Source organism: Bos indicus, chromosome 22 (genome assembly GCF_029378745.1).
Source record: "Bos indicus isolate NIAB-ARS_2022 breed Sahiwal x Tharparkar chromosome 22, NIAB-ARS_B.indTharparkar_mat_pri_1.0, whole genome shotgun sequence".
In the NCBI taxonomy this organism is placed as follows: Eukaryota; Metazoa; Chordata; class Mammalia; order Artiodactyla; family Bovidae; genus Bos; species Bos indicus.
This window is the reverse complement of record NC_091781.1, coordinates 51,576,978-51,593,123: the sequence shown is the minus strand read 5'-3', so window position 1 is coordinate 51,593,123 and position 16,146 is coordinate 51,576,978. Positions and strand designations below refer to the sequence as shown.

Sequence of the window (16,146 nt, the reverse complement as noted above, 5' to 3'; positions counted from 1 at the left end):
GCAGACAGTGCCTGGTCCCTCCCTCTCCTGGAGGACACAACCCTCTTGAGCAAGCCTGCCGGTGACACTCCCCATGGGATCTAGGAGAGGCCAAGAAGTTGTCAGGAGATGGAGAAACCATTTCTTCACCTTGCAAACGGGCCTCCCTGCCCACTGCCCAGAAATCCCATGAGGCAACAGCAAGGCTTGAGGTAAGACCAGCCCACACCCTGGGAGGAGGGCAGGGATGGGGCGGGTCAGGAAGACTCCTGGTAGAGCTTTTGCATCAGGGCTCAGACTGGGCATAAAAGAAGGGTCCCTTGGGCTGGGAGGAGGCAGACTCGGGACCATGGAGACCCAGAGGGCCAGCCTCTCCCTGGGGCGCTGGTCGCTGTGGCTGCTGCTGCTGGGACTAGCGCTGCCCTCGGCCAGCGCCCAGGCCCTCAGCTACAGGGAGGCCGTGCTTCGTGCTGTGGATCAGCTCAATGAGAGGTCCTCAGAAGCTAATCTCTACCGCCTCCTGGAGCCATCTCCTCCCAGCCTTGGCCACACTGTCGCCCTTTCGCTCAGGCTGGTCCTCCTGTCAGGAAGGCACTTTTCCCTCTAGGTGGGTTCCCACCTCTTCCAGGAAACCTTCCCAGACCTGGGTCATCTCCCAGCACCAGGCTTCCTGTCTTAGCATCTCTGCTGTGGGAACAGGCGCCCTGCACACCTGGCTCAGGCTCCCTGGACTTCTGGGAGCTCCAGGGATGGAGGGGTCACAGGCTCTGTGAGGTGACTTCCCTCCTAATATCCCCTCTGCACCTCGGTGTCTCTCTGCCAGGGGGAGCTCTGTCAGCCTGGAGGCTCCAGTGACAAGGGCTCTCCCTGCAGGCGGCCCTGACCTCCCTCAGCCCCTCTGAGGGGAGGCGCTGCCATCAGCGCCGCTGTGAGGGCCACTCCTGCTCTCTGTGTGCCCGTGAGGCCAGGCACGGGCTCTGCCCTCTCCCCTGTGCTGCCAGCACCAAGCCCAGGGCCGGACACACAGGGGGCTGGAGAGGCTGCGGTCCGGGTTGGGGGCAGGGAGACAGATCAGAGAAGGAAACATGAGCCGAGCCCAGTCCCCCCACTTTGATCCTTGACCAGGTGGAGGACCCGGGAGCTCGAAAGCCTGTGAGCTTCAGGGTGAAGGAGACCGTGTGCCCCAGACCGAGCCTGCAGCCCCCAGAGCAGTGTGACTTCAAGGAGAATGGGGTGAGCCTGGGGGCTGGGAGTGAAGGAGGATGCTTTCCAGGAAGCTGATCCGGGGACTTCAGGGGACAATTTCTCATCCCTGGGGTGAGGTGGGGTGTGGCTGGCGGGTTATAGCCTAGGAGTTCCAGTTTGATGTCGAGCCTCCTTCTCCAGGTGCTGAAAGAATATGGGGTGACAGTCACCGTGGACCATTGGAACGATGTATTCACGTAAGCCGTTGAGGTGAGTGGCCCTTTCCGTGGTGTGCAGCTGACAATGCGGTGGTGTTTGGAACGTGCTTTGGATCAATAACCCCCACCCCAGTCCAGGGCAGACCTTGCCCTTACCTTCCCGAGCCCTAGGTCTCCAGTCCTGGCTCTGCATACCTTAGAGCAGTGTGGTCTAACGGGGCCCCCAGGAAGAAACTAACAGAGAGGCAGGTTCTTGGCTCCAGTCAGACCTCCTGAATCAGACTCTGGGGTGGAGCCCAGGCATTTGGATTTTCACAAAGCCTCCAGGGGGTTGTGAACATGCCAGGTACTGACTGGACTCATGGGCTTTCAGCCTCTGTTCCGTCCAGCTTTGCTGGGATGGGCTTGGACCCTGGAAAGGCCCAGGCTTCCTGTGGGCCTCAGTTTCCTCATCTGTTTATGGGTGTAAGGATTCAATTGCATGCGCCAAGGGTCATAGCCAGAGGTGAACGGGGACCCCAAGATTCCTGGAGTCCACCACAAATGGAATGTCAGATGGGAAGGGATGGGCCATGTCTTGACCGTCACCCAGTTCTCACCAGAAACCTGTTTTTATTGATTCACAGCTTAAGAGTTTCAGGAAATTTGGCTCATCACCGTTCAGTCCCACGAGAGTCCCTGGCAGTGGTTCCCTCTACCAATCTCCCTGCTCCACGGTTAGCTCCAGAAATAGGACCTCCATTTCCATTCCCCAGGCCACAGTTGAACGATATGCAGATAACTGCCTCATAGGGGTTTTTGGTGAATCAGAAGCTCAGGGAAGACCTCTTGGGATCAGTTTTGCCCTGTGTCAGCATCTGAAAAATAAAATCTTGTGAAAACAACTTCCTTCAGCCTTCAATTTCAATTGTCTCCCCTCTTCCAACTTACTGGGACCTGTTAGGGGTGTGAGTATGTGTTTGTGTTTGTGTGTGTGTATGTGTTTGTGTGTGTGTGTGTTTGTGTGTGTATGTGTTTGTGTGTGTGTGGTTTTTGTGTGTGTGTATGTGTTTGTGTGTGTGTGTGTTTGTGTGTGTCTGTGTATGATGTATGTCTATGTGCATGTGTGTATCTATGTCTGTGTGTGAGGTCACTCCTGTGAACACAGAGAAGCATGAGGCCCCTGTTCCTTCCAGGAGGGCACGAGGCAGGCAGCAGCCCCAGGAGCTCCAGAACTGCGTCCCCACCCTCGGGTCCCTCCCGAGCCCTTCACCCGCCCCCGCCCTCCTCCTCCAACACCCAGTAGGACGTAAGGAGACCTGCCGTGGGTGCAGAGCTGGTGGGAATACTGTTCCTGCTCTCATGGAGCTGACAGTCCACGAGGGGCCAGGCTTCCCACCTTGTTAGACACTCACAGAGACGAAGTTCAGTCTCAGGGCTGAGCCTGCAGGTGCAACGCCCAGGACATACCTCTGGCCCTTAATTCTGAAATAGTCTGCCCCTCCTGGTTTTTCCTGTGGCATTGTGACACATCACTGTTGCCTCAGCTGGGTCCCAGATTAAGCAGTGGGCTTGTGTTTAGGGGTCACATGGTTTAAAATTTGCACCATTAAATACAAGCATCTTGTCCATCAGGGTGAAGAGCTCACACGAGGGTGAGAGGCACAGAGTGACACACAGGTCACATGTCTACTTGCCTGTGTAGACAAGGCAAGTCTTTCAGACACTGCCCATGTCCTGCCCACTCCCCACTCTCCAGCTGACCTTTGCTCTGGGGCAGACTGGAAGCACTGGGGAGTTTGAATCCAGGGAGCAGCTTCAACTAACCACTGGGGGGACTTGATGGAAAGACACTTCCTCTTCCCCGCTCCTTGGGTGGCCAGCTTGCAGATGTTTCACCCCTCTGCCTGAGATCCCCAGCCGGGTTGAGCCCTTGTCTGCTTCCTCATTGATGTGTTCACTGACACCTCCTTTTCTGATTCAGGTCCTGCCCTGTCTCCCCTCTCTACGCTCCAGCCCGTGCTTTCTGGAATCGCCTCCCAAACAAACGACTTCTACTAAATGCTTGTCTTAGGTCTGCTTCTGGCCAACCTGTTCCAGAGAGGGACAGAGGTCAGGATCTCACAGAGCATTTACTTTGTTACCTGTTGGGCTTGTCTTCTCTTGGTGAGCTGGAGGGGCTGGTTTCATGCAGTTTAGAGGAACCTCATGCTTCTCACTCTACATCACCCCGAGTTGAGGGAAGAAACTCTACAGAGGAAACCGAGGGGGCTTTGTTGGGTTTGTGCCTGAAGATACAGACTTGCCAGAGCCAACTGCTAAATGGTCTGGGTATTTTTGAGCTGGTTGTTATACTCTTAGTAGCTTGAAATCAGCCTTGGTAGGAATATTTACATCATGGAAATTGGCAAGCACTCTGTATCAGGCCTGTCACAGTTGGCACGTTCCCGCCCAAACGGAGAGGGGGACCACTCATCAGGATGACACGGTGTCTGTGCAGGTCACAAGTGCCTTCAACTCCTTCCCATGGTTGCCCGTCCTGCTTCCATGGCAACCCACCTGTAGCCTCAGGCCTATCTTGCCCTTTCACGTTTTATATCAGTGTGGACCAGATGTCCCTTGGCATGGAGGAGGCATTCAGCTTGCATATGTGACCTCTGATAGCAGACAGGAAAGGATGCAAACAGTTTTTCCATCTCAACCCTTGAGAAGGAGACAGAACTGGTCCCGGGCCTTGTCAATGCCTTCTACAGTGACTGGGGAGAGAGTCTGCTGCTTGACCTTTTGACCTCTTACCCCTGAGAAGACAAGTGACAGTATTTCATGAATGGCATTGAGCATCTCTCCAAGACAAGCTTGATTTGTCAGTTCTCCTGCAATGGAGGGGACCCAAGCCCAGCAGGAGGGAAAGAAGGTATTGCGGGGAGAAAATTACTCAGGAAAAATCAGTGACTAGAGTGGTAGGATTAGAAGTAACACTCAGTTCAGTGCTCAAGGCAGGCATGCAAAAATAGTGCATAAACTTCCGAATTCTCTATTTTCAGGATCACCTACATTTTGCCTAAAGTGTTTGTGTCTCTCTTTCTCTTTCTCTCCTTCTCTCTCCCACTCTCCCTGTGTCTCTGTCTCCCGGCATTTTCTATGTCCCCAGTGTTTGGCTTTATTCACCTGTGGTCCGAGTCCATCGCTGTGGTCCGAGCTCCCCTAGGTGGGGAGCCCATCGCTGGTGCAGAGTGAGTCTGTTACTCACAGTCCCCGGGGGAGCAGGAGCGGGTCATGCTGCCCACACAGGAGAGGACAGTCACAGCCCGTGTGATGTTCTCAGGGAAGGAATGGGCAAGGCGGGAGCATGAGGCTGACCAGGTTGAGGATGGAGTAACTTGAGTAATTTCAGTGGGCTGGTGTGGGTGTGGGGGCTCCCTAATTTGTTGGCACCTGGCCCTGGGGTTACTAGGACAGAGATTTAGAGTCTCAGCGATAGAAAGGGTGGGATGGGGGTGCTGGTCGGTTTGCACGTGAGAGGTGGGCTGAGGGAGAGAGTGTTAGTTAGAGCATCTACTAACCCTGGGTGGAGCAGTGAGATGTGAAAACATCAGATACAGAAACGAGAACCCCTGGGTAACACAGGACCACTTGTATTACGTAATCATCGACACATCTGGAGTTTAATCTCACATCTCAAAGCTCTTTTATTCATTCAGATGGTACCTTATTCTCCCTTAGTTTTCTGTCTTCTTTAGATTATTTTTTAGGATCCTAGCTTGCAGGATCTTAGTTCTCCAAACAAGGATTGAACCCGAGACTCTGGCATTGAGAGCACCAAGTCGTAACCAATGGACGGCCAGAGAGTTCCCCTCTGGATTTTTTTTATGATTCTGTTTTATGTCCACTTTCGGCCGACTATTTGTACTTCTGTTTAAAATACTTTTATGTGATTGTGGTAGGGTTTACAGACAGAATTCATCTGTTATCAACGCATCTGTATTCAACAATATATCAACATACAGTGGAAGGGACTTGCCACAATATACTGACAACACTCTCTAGTGTTTTCATGTGTAGGCAATGTTTGTTGGTTGGGAAGCCAAAAGTTTCCATCTAATCGCTCTGCCTTCTGTGTTATCAATAGTGCAGGCATGACTGAACAATAACAACAATACCCAGAGGCTTTTTCGCTGAGTGAAGTTGCTTGAAACATGAGGGCATTCCACAAAACGGAATCCCTGGAGCATCAATGTGAAATTGCTCCCTTTTATAAAGTACAGGCAGGAGGAGAAGGGGATTGAAGGCAGAAGGAAAAGGGGGCGACAGAGGATGAGATGGTTGGCATCACCTACTCGATGGATATGAGTTTGAGCAGGCTCTGGAAATCGGTGATGGACAGGGAAGCCTGGTCTGCTGCAGTCCATGGGGTCGCAAAGAGTCACTGAGTGACTGGACTGAACTGATAAAGTAAAAACCTCGATGCTCCTGGTACTAGGACTACCTCTGTGCTGAACATGAAATGCGCTTTCAAAGCTGGTCCCTTTTTCTCTTCGTAGTAAACAAAGCCACACTCCGTGGGGCTGTGGCCCCACGTGGTCCTGATGACATCTCTGATGACTCCTCTTTGGGCTGAGATGGTACTATAGGACGTCTTTTTTAGGTCACAAATGTCCCCTTTCAGGATTTCCCCGATGGTACAATGGTTAACACTCTGCCCTTCGAATGTAGAGGGCACTGGTTTGATCCTAGGTTGGGGAAGCTCCGTAGCCATTCCGTGTGGCCAAAAAAAAAGGGAAGTAGTGACTTAATCCAACTAGAATGCAGTCAATAAAAGTGTATGATGCAGGGCACCCAAAGTCAGTGCTCTGTAACAACCTGGAGGGATAGGCTGGGAATGGAGGTGGGAGGGGAGGTTCAGGATGGAGGGGACACATGTATACCTATGGCCGCTTCATACTGATGGATGGCAAAAACCATCACAATATTGTAAAGCAATTATCCTCTAGTTAATATATTGTGTAACCCTTACTGTGAGGGGTGCTGACATCGGGGAAAGCCCAGTTAGGACAGTGACATTGGTACAAATGCCCAGTGGGAGCCCTCCTGATCGGCTTGGCCACACGCGTGCCAGGTTGCTTCAGTCATGTCCGACTCTTTACGACCCCATGGACCGTAGCCCACCAGGCTCCTCTGTTGACGGGATTCTCCAGGCCAGAATACTGGAGTGGGTTGCCATTTCCTTCTCCGGGGAATCTTCCCCAGCTCGGCCACATGGTGGCAGTAAAGCAGTTTAGAAGACAAGGGTGGCAGTTTAAGAAGGTGCTCACAGCACATCAGCTGGAGAGCTGGGGATGCAGAACTTCAAGAAAGCAACTCGCGGGTTGTACAGATGCCGCCCGCTCAGGCCGATCTGCCCTAGGAGCCTTTCCAGTGACACGTGCAGGGGGACTGAGAACCACACAGCCTGGAGCCCGGGGCAGAAGGAAGCCAGCAGCAGGCCACGGTCTTCCTGCGGACACAGACCCAGCACAAGCCTGACGCTGCAGCCCATTCAAGAGGCGTCACTGGCTTGTTACTGGGCATCAGTGGATGTTCAGAGCCTCAGAGAGCAACACCCCTATCACGGGAAGGGTGAAAATTGAAAATCTCAACAAAATGGCCCTTTCCCCGAAAAAAGGGAAAATGGGGCATTTGGAGGGAAACGTGGGCGGTCATGTTCTAGATGTGGCTCTCTCAGACGTGGGGTCTGTGTCAGCGCTCCCGGGGGGTTGGGGGGTGGGGTTGGTCCACCAGGGTCCTGAAAACCCCTAGCCCTTCATGGATGGATCAGCTAAGTTAAAGGTGGATGTGTGGGCTGTGCCGCTGGGCAGGAGGGGAGGCTGTCCCAGCCCAGGAAGCAGCTTGCGGTGCGGGACCTCCTGGGCTCGTGCAGGCGGGTGGGGTGGAGGGTGCTGGGCTGGACAGGAAGACAGGGGCCCAGTCACGAGCTCCAGATGCCCCCAGGGGTGGACAGCTGGAGATGCTGTGGGGAGTGGAAAGAGCACTGATCTGGGAGTCCAGCCCTAGGCTTGCCACGTGCACCCCCTGGCCTTGCTAAGCTCCCTTCTCTCTTGCTCTCCTGGGCCCTGGTTGCCCTTCTGGACAATGGGAGTTGCAAAGGCACTGCTCTTCTCCTGTATTTGTGCGTTCAGAGCCCTACTTTCTTTCTTTCTTGCTCCCTCTCTCTCTCTCTTTTTTTAACAGAAATCACTTTATGTACTGTACACAGGAGGAGGTTTTGCTTTTTGCTTTTGGCTGCACCGGGTCTTTGTTGCTGTGTGCTGGCTCTGTCTAGGTGTGGCGAGTCAGGGCTCCTGTCCAGTTGCGGTGCATGGAGTCATTTCTCTTGCTGCGGATCACAGGCTCTAGGGCACTGGGGCTGCAGCAGTTGTGGCTCCCGGGCTCTAGAGCACAGGTGCAGTAGTCGTGTCGCATGGGCTTAGTTGCACCTCAGCATTTGGGATCTTCCCTGACCAGGCATTGCACTTGTGTCTCCTGCACTGGCAAGCAGATTCCTAACTACTTAACTCCGGGGGACGTCCCCTTCTTTACTTCTTAGAGAAGACTTTAGAGAACCAGTAAATCAAAATGACAAGTGCCTGTTGTATTTCCCAGGCACTTAAAACCTCTACTATCTGAGGAACTCCAGAAGCAGGTACTTGGTTTCCTTCTTGCCAACATTGTGTTTTGGGGGCTGGGGACAGGGCCAGCATCATGGGTGTGTCACCAGGGAGGTCACACAGGCCCCTGTGCTCAGGAGGGCTGGGTACTTGGTTTAATGCTCTATATATCCCTGAGGTCTTGAAATTCTATATACCTTTTGGAGCTGGGATGCTACAATTTCAATTTGCTAGTTGTATAGCTGGTTCTGGGCAGTGGTGACTCCACACCTCCCACAACACATGAAGGAGTCTATGGAAGTCATTCTGAGAAAACTTATTTCCCTGTGAACTTGCCCAGAAAATCCCCAAGTCCTTGCCCCCAGCCTTGAGTAGTCAGAGGGCAGGGGAGAGCCCAGGAAGGGAAGGAAGGGAGTGGCAATACACATCAGAAGGGGACCCCCACCAGCCCTTCCCTGCACAGAGTGCTTTTGAACTGATGCTCAGCTTTTGAACTGAGTCTTCAAAAGCACCGGGTTGCAGGAGAGAGGCAGGGCAGGTCAGGATGATGGTTGCTCGGGCCATACAGGGAACCAGGGAGCTAGTCTGAAAGACAGGGAGACCCCAGTGGGCCCCAGGAAACTCACACAGGAACCAGAGCTCTGGGTGCCACCATCCACCCTGACTTGGTCAAGACCTCCCTCCCAAGGCCACACCCCACCCCACCCTGGGCCTCAATTTCCTCTCTGGTCTTCTGAGACTGGTGGTGAGCTGTGCTCTGCCTCCTGACAAGAGTGCTGTGAGCTCAGAGTGGGTGGATGCGTGGGAGACCATGGTACGCTGCAGGACCACACACCCAGGTCACGTCCTTGGACTTACGTCTCCAGACTCCGTAGACAACACAGCCACGGGAGGCTGTGAGGTAGGGGCAGGGCACCAGAGGCCCCAGGCTCCAGTGCTGTTACCATGACCATCCTAAGGATTAGTGTTAGGGTTGTTGCTTTGGTGACAGGATGGACCTGGGATCCTCAGTCAGTGCTGCTGCCACTGGCAAATTACTTGGAAGAAATCTCTTTCAACGAGGTTGCCCAAGGGTGCACAGGTGACCATCAGGGCAGGATCTCCCAGGACAATGGAGAGGGCCATCTGTTTCAGGGATAGCAGGGGGGATCTCGCTAATGTCCTCGTAGCTTGGGTTTCACACCATCACAGCATGGCTCCCACCAGCTCAGCTCCACCCACCATGGTTTCTGCCACCCATCAGCCTCCCAGTCTCCACCCCCACCACCTACCTGCAATCCTAGCTTCCTAGGCTCTTCTTTTGTCTGTTGGTTTAAACAAGATGGGGCTTCCCTGGTGGCTTAGACAGTAAAGAATCTGCCTGAAATGTGGGAGACCTGGGTTTGATCTGTGGCTTGGGAAGATCCCCTGGAGAAGGGAATGGCAAACCACTCCAGTATTCTTGCCTGTAGACTTCCACAGACAGAGGAGCCTGGTGGGCTACAGTCCATGGGATCGCAAAGAGTTGGACACGACTAAGCTACTGGCAATGGCAACCCACTCCAGTACTCTCGCCTGGAAAATTCCATGGACCGAGGAGCCTGGTAGGCCACAGTTCATGGGGTCGCTAAGAGTCGGACACGACTGAGGGACTTCACTTTCACTTTTCACTTTCATGCATTGGAGAAGGAAATGGCAACCCACTCCAGTGTTGGGACAGGGGAGCCTGGTGGGCTGCCGTCTATGGGGTCGCACAGAGTCAGACACAACTGACGAGACTTAGCAGCAGCAGCAGCAGCAGCAAGCTACTCTCACTTCACTTTGATCGAGAAGGTAATTTCAGATAGGAAAGAAACACTTAGAGAGGCAGTTTTTTTGCTGGAGCCATGATCAGTGGTTCTCAGCTGGTAATCAGAGGCCAGAAAGGTGTCTTTAAAATCTACTAAATTATTTTTGGAAATAAGAAATGTAGGTCTTCCCTGGTGATGTAGACATCGCCACCCGAGTCTGTTGGGCTTATGTGAGTGGTAGGGTTGGGGAAAGTGTGTTCTGATCAGCAGTCTGTCCTTCTGCTCAGGGGTTGATCCCTGCTCTAGTCACTTTACAAAGTGGACCTGACTGGAGCATCTGAAGGGGTAGTTTCTGCCTTCCCAGGACATCTATGTGCAAATGGATTGAACAAGGAAAATCCAGGATGTAGGATGGGATCACCCAAGTACCAGGGATCTGGAAGTGGAAGGGTGTGTGTGCCTGTGTGAAGTGCCCTCTCTTACTCCATCCTCCTGGAAGTTGGGCTCCAGACGGCTTGACCTGCCTCATGTTTGCAGTACATGGGGGTCCTTCTTGGAATGATATTGCATGTGGGTCTCATTGACTCTTCAGCTGGTCAGAGAGCTGGTGGGTGTCCCCACAGTCGGGGGCATGGCAGCCTGGGGTTCAGTTCTCTTTCCCGTGGAGGGTCTGGACAGGAAGGAAGGGTGAGAGGAGCAAAGGAGGGGGCCATGCAGGATCCTGGCTCATTCCTGAGTGAGTTGGGGGGAAGGGTGCATGCGAATTTCTCAAGGACCAGATGTGGAGTTGGGGACAATGTGCCTGGGGACGAAGGTGTGGTGTCTTTCCTGAGAAGACCTCAGCTCTGACAGCTGTGAGCACTAAACAGGAAAGCTGATTGCTGGAGGAAGGGAAGGTTCACCACCAACACAGGAGGGGCAGCCTGAGGACCCAGACGCAGACCCTCCAAGGGATCCAGGGAGGATGGGGGAGGGAAATTCAGTTTGATGTGTGAGCAAATGCCCAAACCCAGAGGCAGAAAAGCACAGGGCGGGTTTCAGGCTTACCTAATAGCCAGCAACCATGTGTACTACCAATTGTTTCTACTGTGGACATTCTTTTTCCTCCGTTGAGTTGGAAAAAGGATACAGTTTGACCAAGAGGTCGCTGGAGCAATACCTGGACTATGAAACCAGGTGGCAGAGGCCCACCTCTCCTTCTCCAAGGCTGACGTGTAACCAGCACCATCTGACCCAGCTGAGGGGCTTTGGCCAAGTCCCCAAGAGTCCCACAAGACAACTGAATCCAGGAAATACTACAGGCCTCAAGTCACACGACCAGGTGAAAGGAGAGATGGATGAAAATTTGCTTCATCATTTTCAGACATCTTCATCATTTTGGTTCATTATCTTTCCCAGCTGTGCTCTCCCAGCACTGGCCTCCTCAGCCTGCTTTCTCAGCCAGAGCATTGTACAGGGAGATATTGAGGTCCAATCAGAAGGGATGTCCTGCAGGCCGAGTGGGTGAAGAGGAGGAGATGATGAGTTTAGCTGGAGGTCAGGGAAGGCTTCCCAAGGTGGAGGTCAGGGCACACAGAGGGATCAGAGGCAGAGGTGGGAAGACAGCAGGAGGTTCAGAGGGGCTTGGGTGGTCGAGATGTAAGCGGCAGCCTGACACCTGAGGCCCTCGGGGCTGGGAGTGAGGAAAACTGAAAACAACAGCCTTGGCCCTGATGCCTGGTGCTGGGAGTGTGGGCGGCTAAAGACAGGACTTGAAAAGGTCAAACTGGTGGTGTGTTGGAACTTCCAGAAAATGGTGTGGAGAGTGGACAGTGGTCAGGGGAGAGCCAGGAAATCAGGGAAGGTGGAGTGTGGAGGTTGTGGCTGCACTGAGACGAGAGAAGACAGGGTAGGCCCAGGGCAGGGGTGCTGGGAGGTCAGCAGAGTGTCCTCAGGAGGAAGGAGCAGGTGGGGCTCCCAGGCTTCCAGCTCAGTGCTCCTGCAGAAGCACCCAGCCAACAGCCCAGTGCGGACAACCAGGGCGTTCATGGGAGTCTTGAACCCAGAGACAGAGCAGTGATGCGTGTTCAGGAGAACTGGTGTCTTGAGAAGGGCCGTCCCCAGGAATGTGTGAGGATGGGGAGGAGCAGCAGCCCGGATGCTCCTGAGCCAGCCTTGCATCCTAAGAGGAGTCCTTGGAGGAGACTCAGCAGGAGCCACCAAGGAGGGGGAGGGGACCCAGGAGAGCAGGGACAGGGGAGAATTGGTCAGGGGCAAGTTCAGGAAGACAGAGGGTCCCTGGAGTCTGTGGAGATGAAGACACGGCTTGAATGTGAATATGGATCCAGTGAGGACTGGGCAGCCTGCAGTGGCCTTGAGTGTAGAGAAGGCACTGAATTGGGGTCACAATGCAGATGATCCTTCTCATGCTTGGTTCAAGTGGGATTAGTGGAACAAGCCATGTCTTGCAGGGGCAGGGGGAGGGTTGTTGTGAAAGAGAACTTTTTCAGTGAGAAAATAGTGGACATGAATCTAGGAGAGGGCACCAAGGGAGCCAACCCTGACTGGCTGAGGTCTCAGTCTCAGCCCAGAGGACAGGATGGTGTAGGATTTATGTCTGCCTAGGGATGGGCTGGAAATGTAAGTCTACAGCAGGAGTTGATGGTCTTACCATTCTTCAAGTGTTAACTGAGTGCCTATTAGGTGCCAGACAGGGCCAAGAGCTGGCAATTGAGACGTGAATACACTCCTTTACTCTGGATCCTGAGGGGCCCATGGTGTAGAGTCAGAGGGGAAGTAGACAGTGCCTGGCCCCTCCCTCTCCTGGAGGACACAACCCTCTTGAGCAAGCCTGCCTATGACACTTGCCATGGGGTCCAGGAGAGGCCAAAACACTGTCAGGAGATGGAGAAACCATTTCTTCACCTTGTATAGGGTCCTTCCTGCCCACTGCCCAGCAGTCCTGTGAGGCCACAGCAGTGGCTGAGGCAACTCCTTCTCACATGCTGGGAGGAGGGCAGGGACGGGGCAGGTCAGGGCCCAGGCTGAGCATAAAAGGAGGGTTCCTCAGGCTGGGAGGATGAGGACTGGGGACCATGGAGACCCAGAGGGCCAGCCTCTCCCTGGGACGGTGTTCACTGTGGCTACTGCTGCTGGGACTAGTGCTGCCCTCGGCCAGCGCCCAGGCCCTCAGCTACAGGGAGGCCGTGCTTCGTGCCGTGGATCAGTTCAATGAGCGGTCCTCAGAAGCTAATCTCTACCGCCTCCTGGAGCTAGACCCTACACCCAATGATGTGAGTTATGAAGGGATCTGGGCAGGGGGCCAGCTAGTTGGGGGGCAGGGAGACAGATCAGAGGAAGAAGAATGAGCCCAAATCCAGTTTCCCCTACTTTGACCCATGACCAGGACTTGGACCCAGGCACCAGAAAGCCTGTGAGCTTCAGGGTGAAGGAGACCGATTGCCCCAGGACAAGCCAGCAGCCCCTGGAGCAGTGTGACTTCAAGGAGAATGGGGTGAGCCTGGGAGCGGGGGAGAAGAATGGCAGATGCTTCCCAGGGATTGGACAGCGGGCTTGGGGACGATTACCAATTCCTGGGAGGAGGCCGGGAGGTTATGGCCACAGGGGTTTCAGTTTGACCTTGAACCTCCCCTTCCAGCTGGTGAAACAGTGTGTGGGGACAGTCACCCTGGACCCATCAAATGACCAATTTGACATAAACTGTAATGAGGTGAGTGGCCCCTTCTGGACTGTGGGGTTTCTGGGCAGGGTAAGTATGTGAAACATCCTTTGGACCAATGACCCGCTGTCCCATTGAGGGCAAAGAAAGGCCCTCCCACCCGGGCCCACCTTCCCTGAGCCCCAGGTCTCCAGCCCTGGCTGTGCATCCCTTAAAGCAGTGGTTCTCTAATGGGGTCCCCACCCGGGAACTGACAGCAAGGCAGATTCTCAGCACCACTCAAACCAACTGAATCCGACTCTGGGGTGAGGTCCAGCCATTTGTATTTTCACAAGGCCTGCAGGGGACTTTGACTGTGCAGAAGCTTGAGAATCACTGACTCAGTAATGATCTTTCATGCCCTGCTTTCCTGGGATGGGTTTGTGATCCTGGAAAGCCCCTTATCATCTGTGGGCCTCGGTTTCATCTCTGTCTGTGGTATGGAGATTTAGCCATATGCTCCAAGGGTCACAGCCAGAGGGTGATCTGGGTCCCCAAGGTTCCTGGAGTCTTCTAGGAATGGGCTGGCAGATATGGAGGGAGGGGTCTTGTCTTGACCTTCACCCGGTTCTCACAAGAAACCTGTTTTTATTGGTTCACAGCTTCAGAGTGTCAGATTTCGTCCACCAATCCGTCGTCCACCAATCCGTCCGCCGTTCTATCCACCGTTCCGCCCGCCGATCCGCCCACCGATCTTCCCACCGATCCGGCCACCGTTCCGTCCACCCTTAGGACCGTTTCCTGGTAGACGGTGAACAATAGGCAGATAACTCCCTGATAAGGGCTTCTGATGAATCAGAAGCCCAGGGAAGACCTCTTGGGATCTCTTTTGCCCTGAGTCAGCATCCAAAAAATAAAATCTTGTGAAAACAACTTCCTCCAGCTTTCAATTTCAATTGTCTCGCCTCTTCCAACTTACCAAGACCGTTAGGAGTGTCTTTGTATGTGTGTGTCTATGTGTGTGTGTGTGTCTATGTGTGTGTGTGTGTGTGATCACTCCTGTGAACACAGAGAAGCATGAGGCCCCTGTTCCTTCCAGGAGGGCACGAGGCAGGCAGCAGCCCCAGGAGCTCCAGAACTGCGTCCCCACCCTCGGGTCCCTCCCGAGCCCTTCACCCGCCCCCGCCCTCCTCCTCCAACACCCAGTAGGACGTAAGGAGACCTGCCGTGGGTGCAGAGCTGGTGGGGCTGCTGTTCCTGCTCACATGGAGCTGACAGTCCACGAGGGGCCAGGCTGCTCACCTTGCTAAACACTCACAGAGAGGAAGTTCAGTCTCAGGGCTAAGCCTGCATGGACCATGCCCAGAACATTCCTCTTCCCCATGACGATCTTAACTCTGGAAAGTCCACGCCTCCTGGCTTTGCTGTGGCATTCAGACACATCACTGTCTTTCTAGTTGGCTGCCACATTTTAGTGGTGGGTCTGTGTGACGGAATCCAGTGATACAAAACTTCTCATTAAAATGAAGCATTCATTTGCATCGGGCCAATGAACTGAATACTGTGTAAGACGCAGAAAGTGACACACAGGTCACATCTCTGTTTCCCTGGGAGTTCAGACACTGTCTATGTCCTGCGCACTCCCCATGCTCTAGCTGACCTTTGCTCTGGGGCAGACTGGAAGCACTAGGAAGTTTGTATTCTGGTAGCAGCTTCAACCAACCATTGGAGGGACTTGGGGGAAAAACACCTCCTCTTCCTCACCCTTGGGGTGGCCCACTCCCAGATATGTATATCCCTGTGTGAGATCCCCACCGGGATTTAGCCCCAACCACCTCCATCAGTGACCTCTTCATTGACCCCTCCTCTTCTGACTCATGTCCTGCCCTGTCTCCCCTGTCCACACTTCTGCTGGCTTTTTCTGGAATCTCCTCCCAAACAAACTCCTTCCACCAAAGGTGTGTCTTAGGTCTCCTGCTGGGTCCTCCTGAACAAGCCACAGATTGCCTTCTCTGAGAGGGACAGAGGGCAGGATCTCACAGAGCATTTACTCTGCGACCTGTCAGGCTTGGCTCCTCTTGGTGAGCAGGTGGGGCTAATTTCAGGCAGGTTAGAGGAACCTCACACTTCTTAGTCTAGGGAACATGGCCTCTGATGGCAGTGGAGTCGTGGAGAGTCTGTCCACTTGTTCCATACGGGTCAGGTGCGGGGCCTGATGTGGAGACAAGAGAGAAGGGCCCAAGGGGTCCAGGGTGGTGGTGCAGGAGTGGGGGGTCCTGGGGGCAAGTGCTGAAAGCCAAGGGGCACTTAAGGTTTCACAATATGGTGAGAGGGGATAGGAGGTCAAGAGGCCCAGGGAGATGACTCCTCATGTTTCTCAGTGTTTGTGTACATGTGAAGGTCACTCACTTCAGGGCAGGGGGCAGCTTCCTTGCTTGGGGGCACTGAAATCAAAGACAGAGTGGAGGAGATCAAGAGATCAGGAAAAGGGGAGCCAATCGGCATGGACCAGAAGGGGCTTCTCCATCCCCCAGACCCGTGCTGTGTCAAGGAGGGAAACTGGACTGTTACTAGGCAAGGCCCTTGTGGATCTTGATTGTATTTGTCCTTGCATGAATGAAGCTGTAAGATATAACATGCAGCCCCCTGTTCTCCCGTGTGCCACTCTGCCTCTGTGTCATCCCCAGCTGGAGCAGGGTAGGCGCTGTCAGGGGAGGCAGAGAGCTACATTGTCA

At 53.9% G+C, this 16,146-nt stretch overlaps 2 protein-coding genes across 2 annotated transcripts; both read left to right on the top strand.

Annotated features, from left to right (window-relative positions):
- Window positions 1-328: 328 nt before the first annotated feature.
- On the top strand, window positions 329-3,422 carry LOC109575889 (cathelicidin-4-like). The gene is made up of 5 exons (XM_070777066.1): window positions 329-532; window positions 1,105-1,212; window positions 1,366-1,421; window positions 2,558-2,670; window positions 3,346-3,422. Exons 1-5 carry the CDS (start codon window positions 329-331, stop codon window positions 3,420-3,422), a joined length of 558 nt encoding a protein of 185 aa, XP_070633167.1.
- A 9,374-nt stretch (window positions 3,423-12,796) lies between these two features.
- LOC109575951 (cathelicidin-2) lies at window positions 12,797-14,344 on the top strand. The gene is made up of 4 exons (XM_019984206.2): window positions 12,797-13,046; window positions 13,160-13,267; window positions 13,412-13,483; window positions 14,074-14,344. Exons 1-4 carry the CDS (start codon window positions 12,849-12,851, stop codon window positions 14,224-14,226), a joined length of 531 nt encoding a protein of 176 aa, XP_019839765.2. The 5' UTR covers window positions 12,797-12,848; the 3' UTR covers window positions 14,227-14,344.
- The last annotated feature ends 1,802 nt before the right edge of the window (window positions 14,345-16,146 follow it).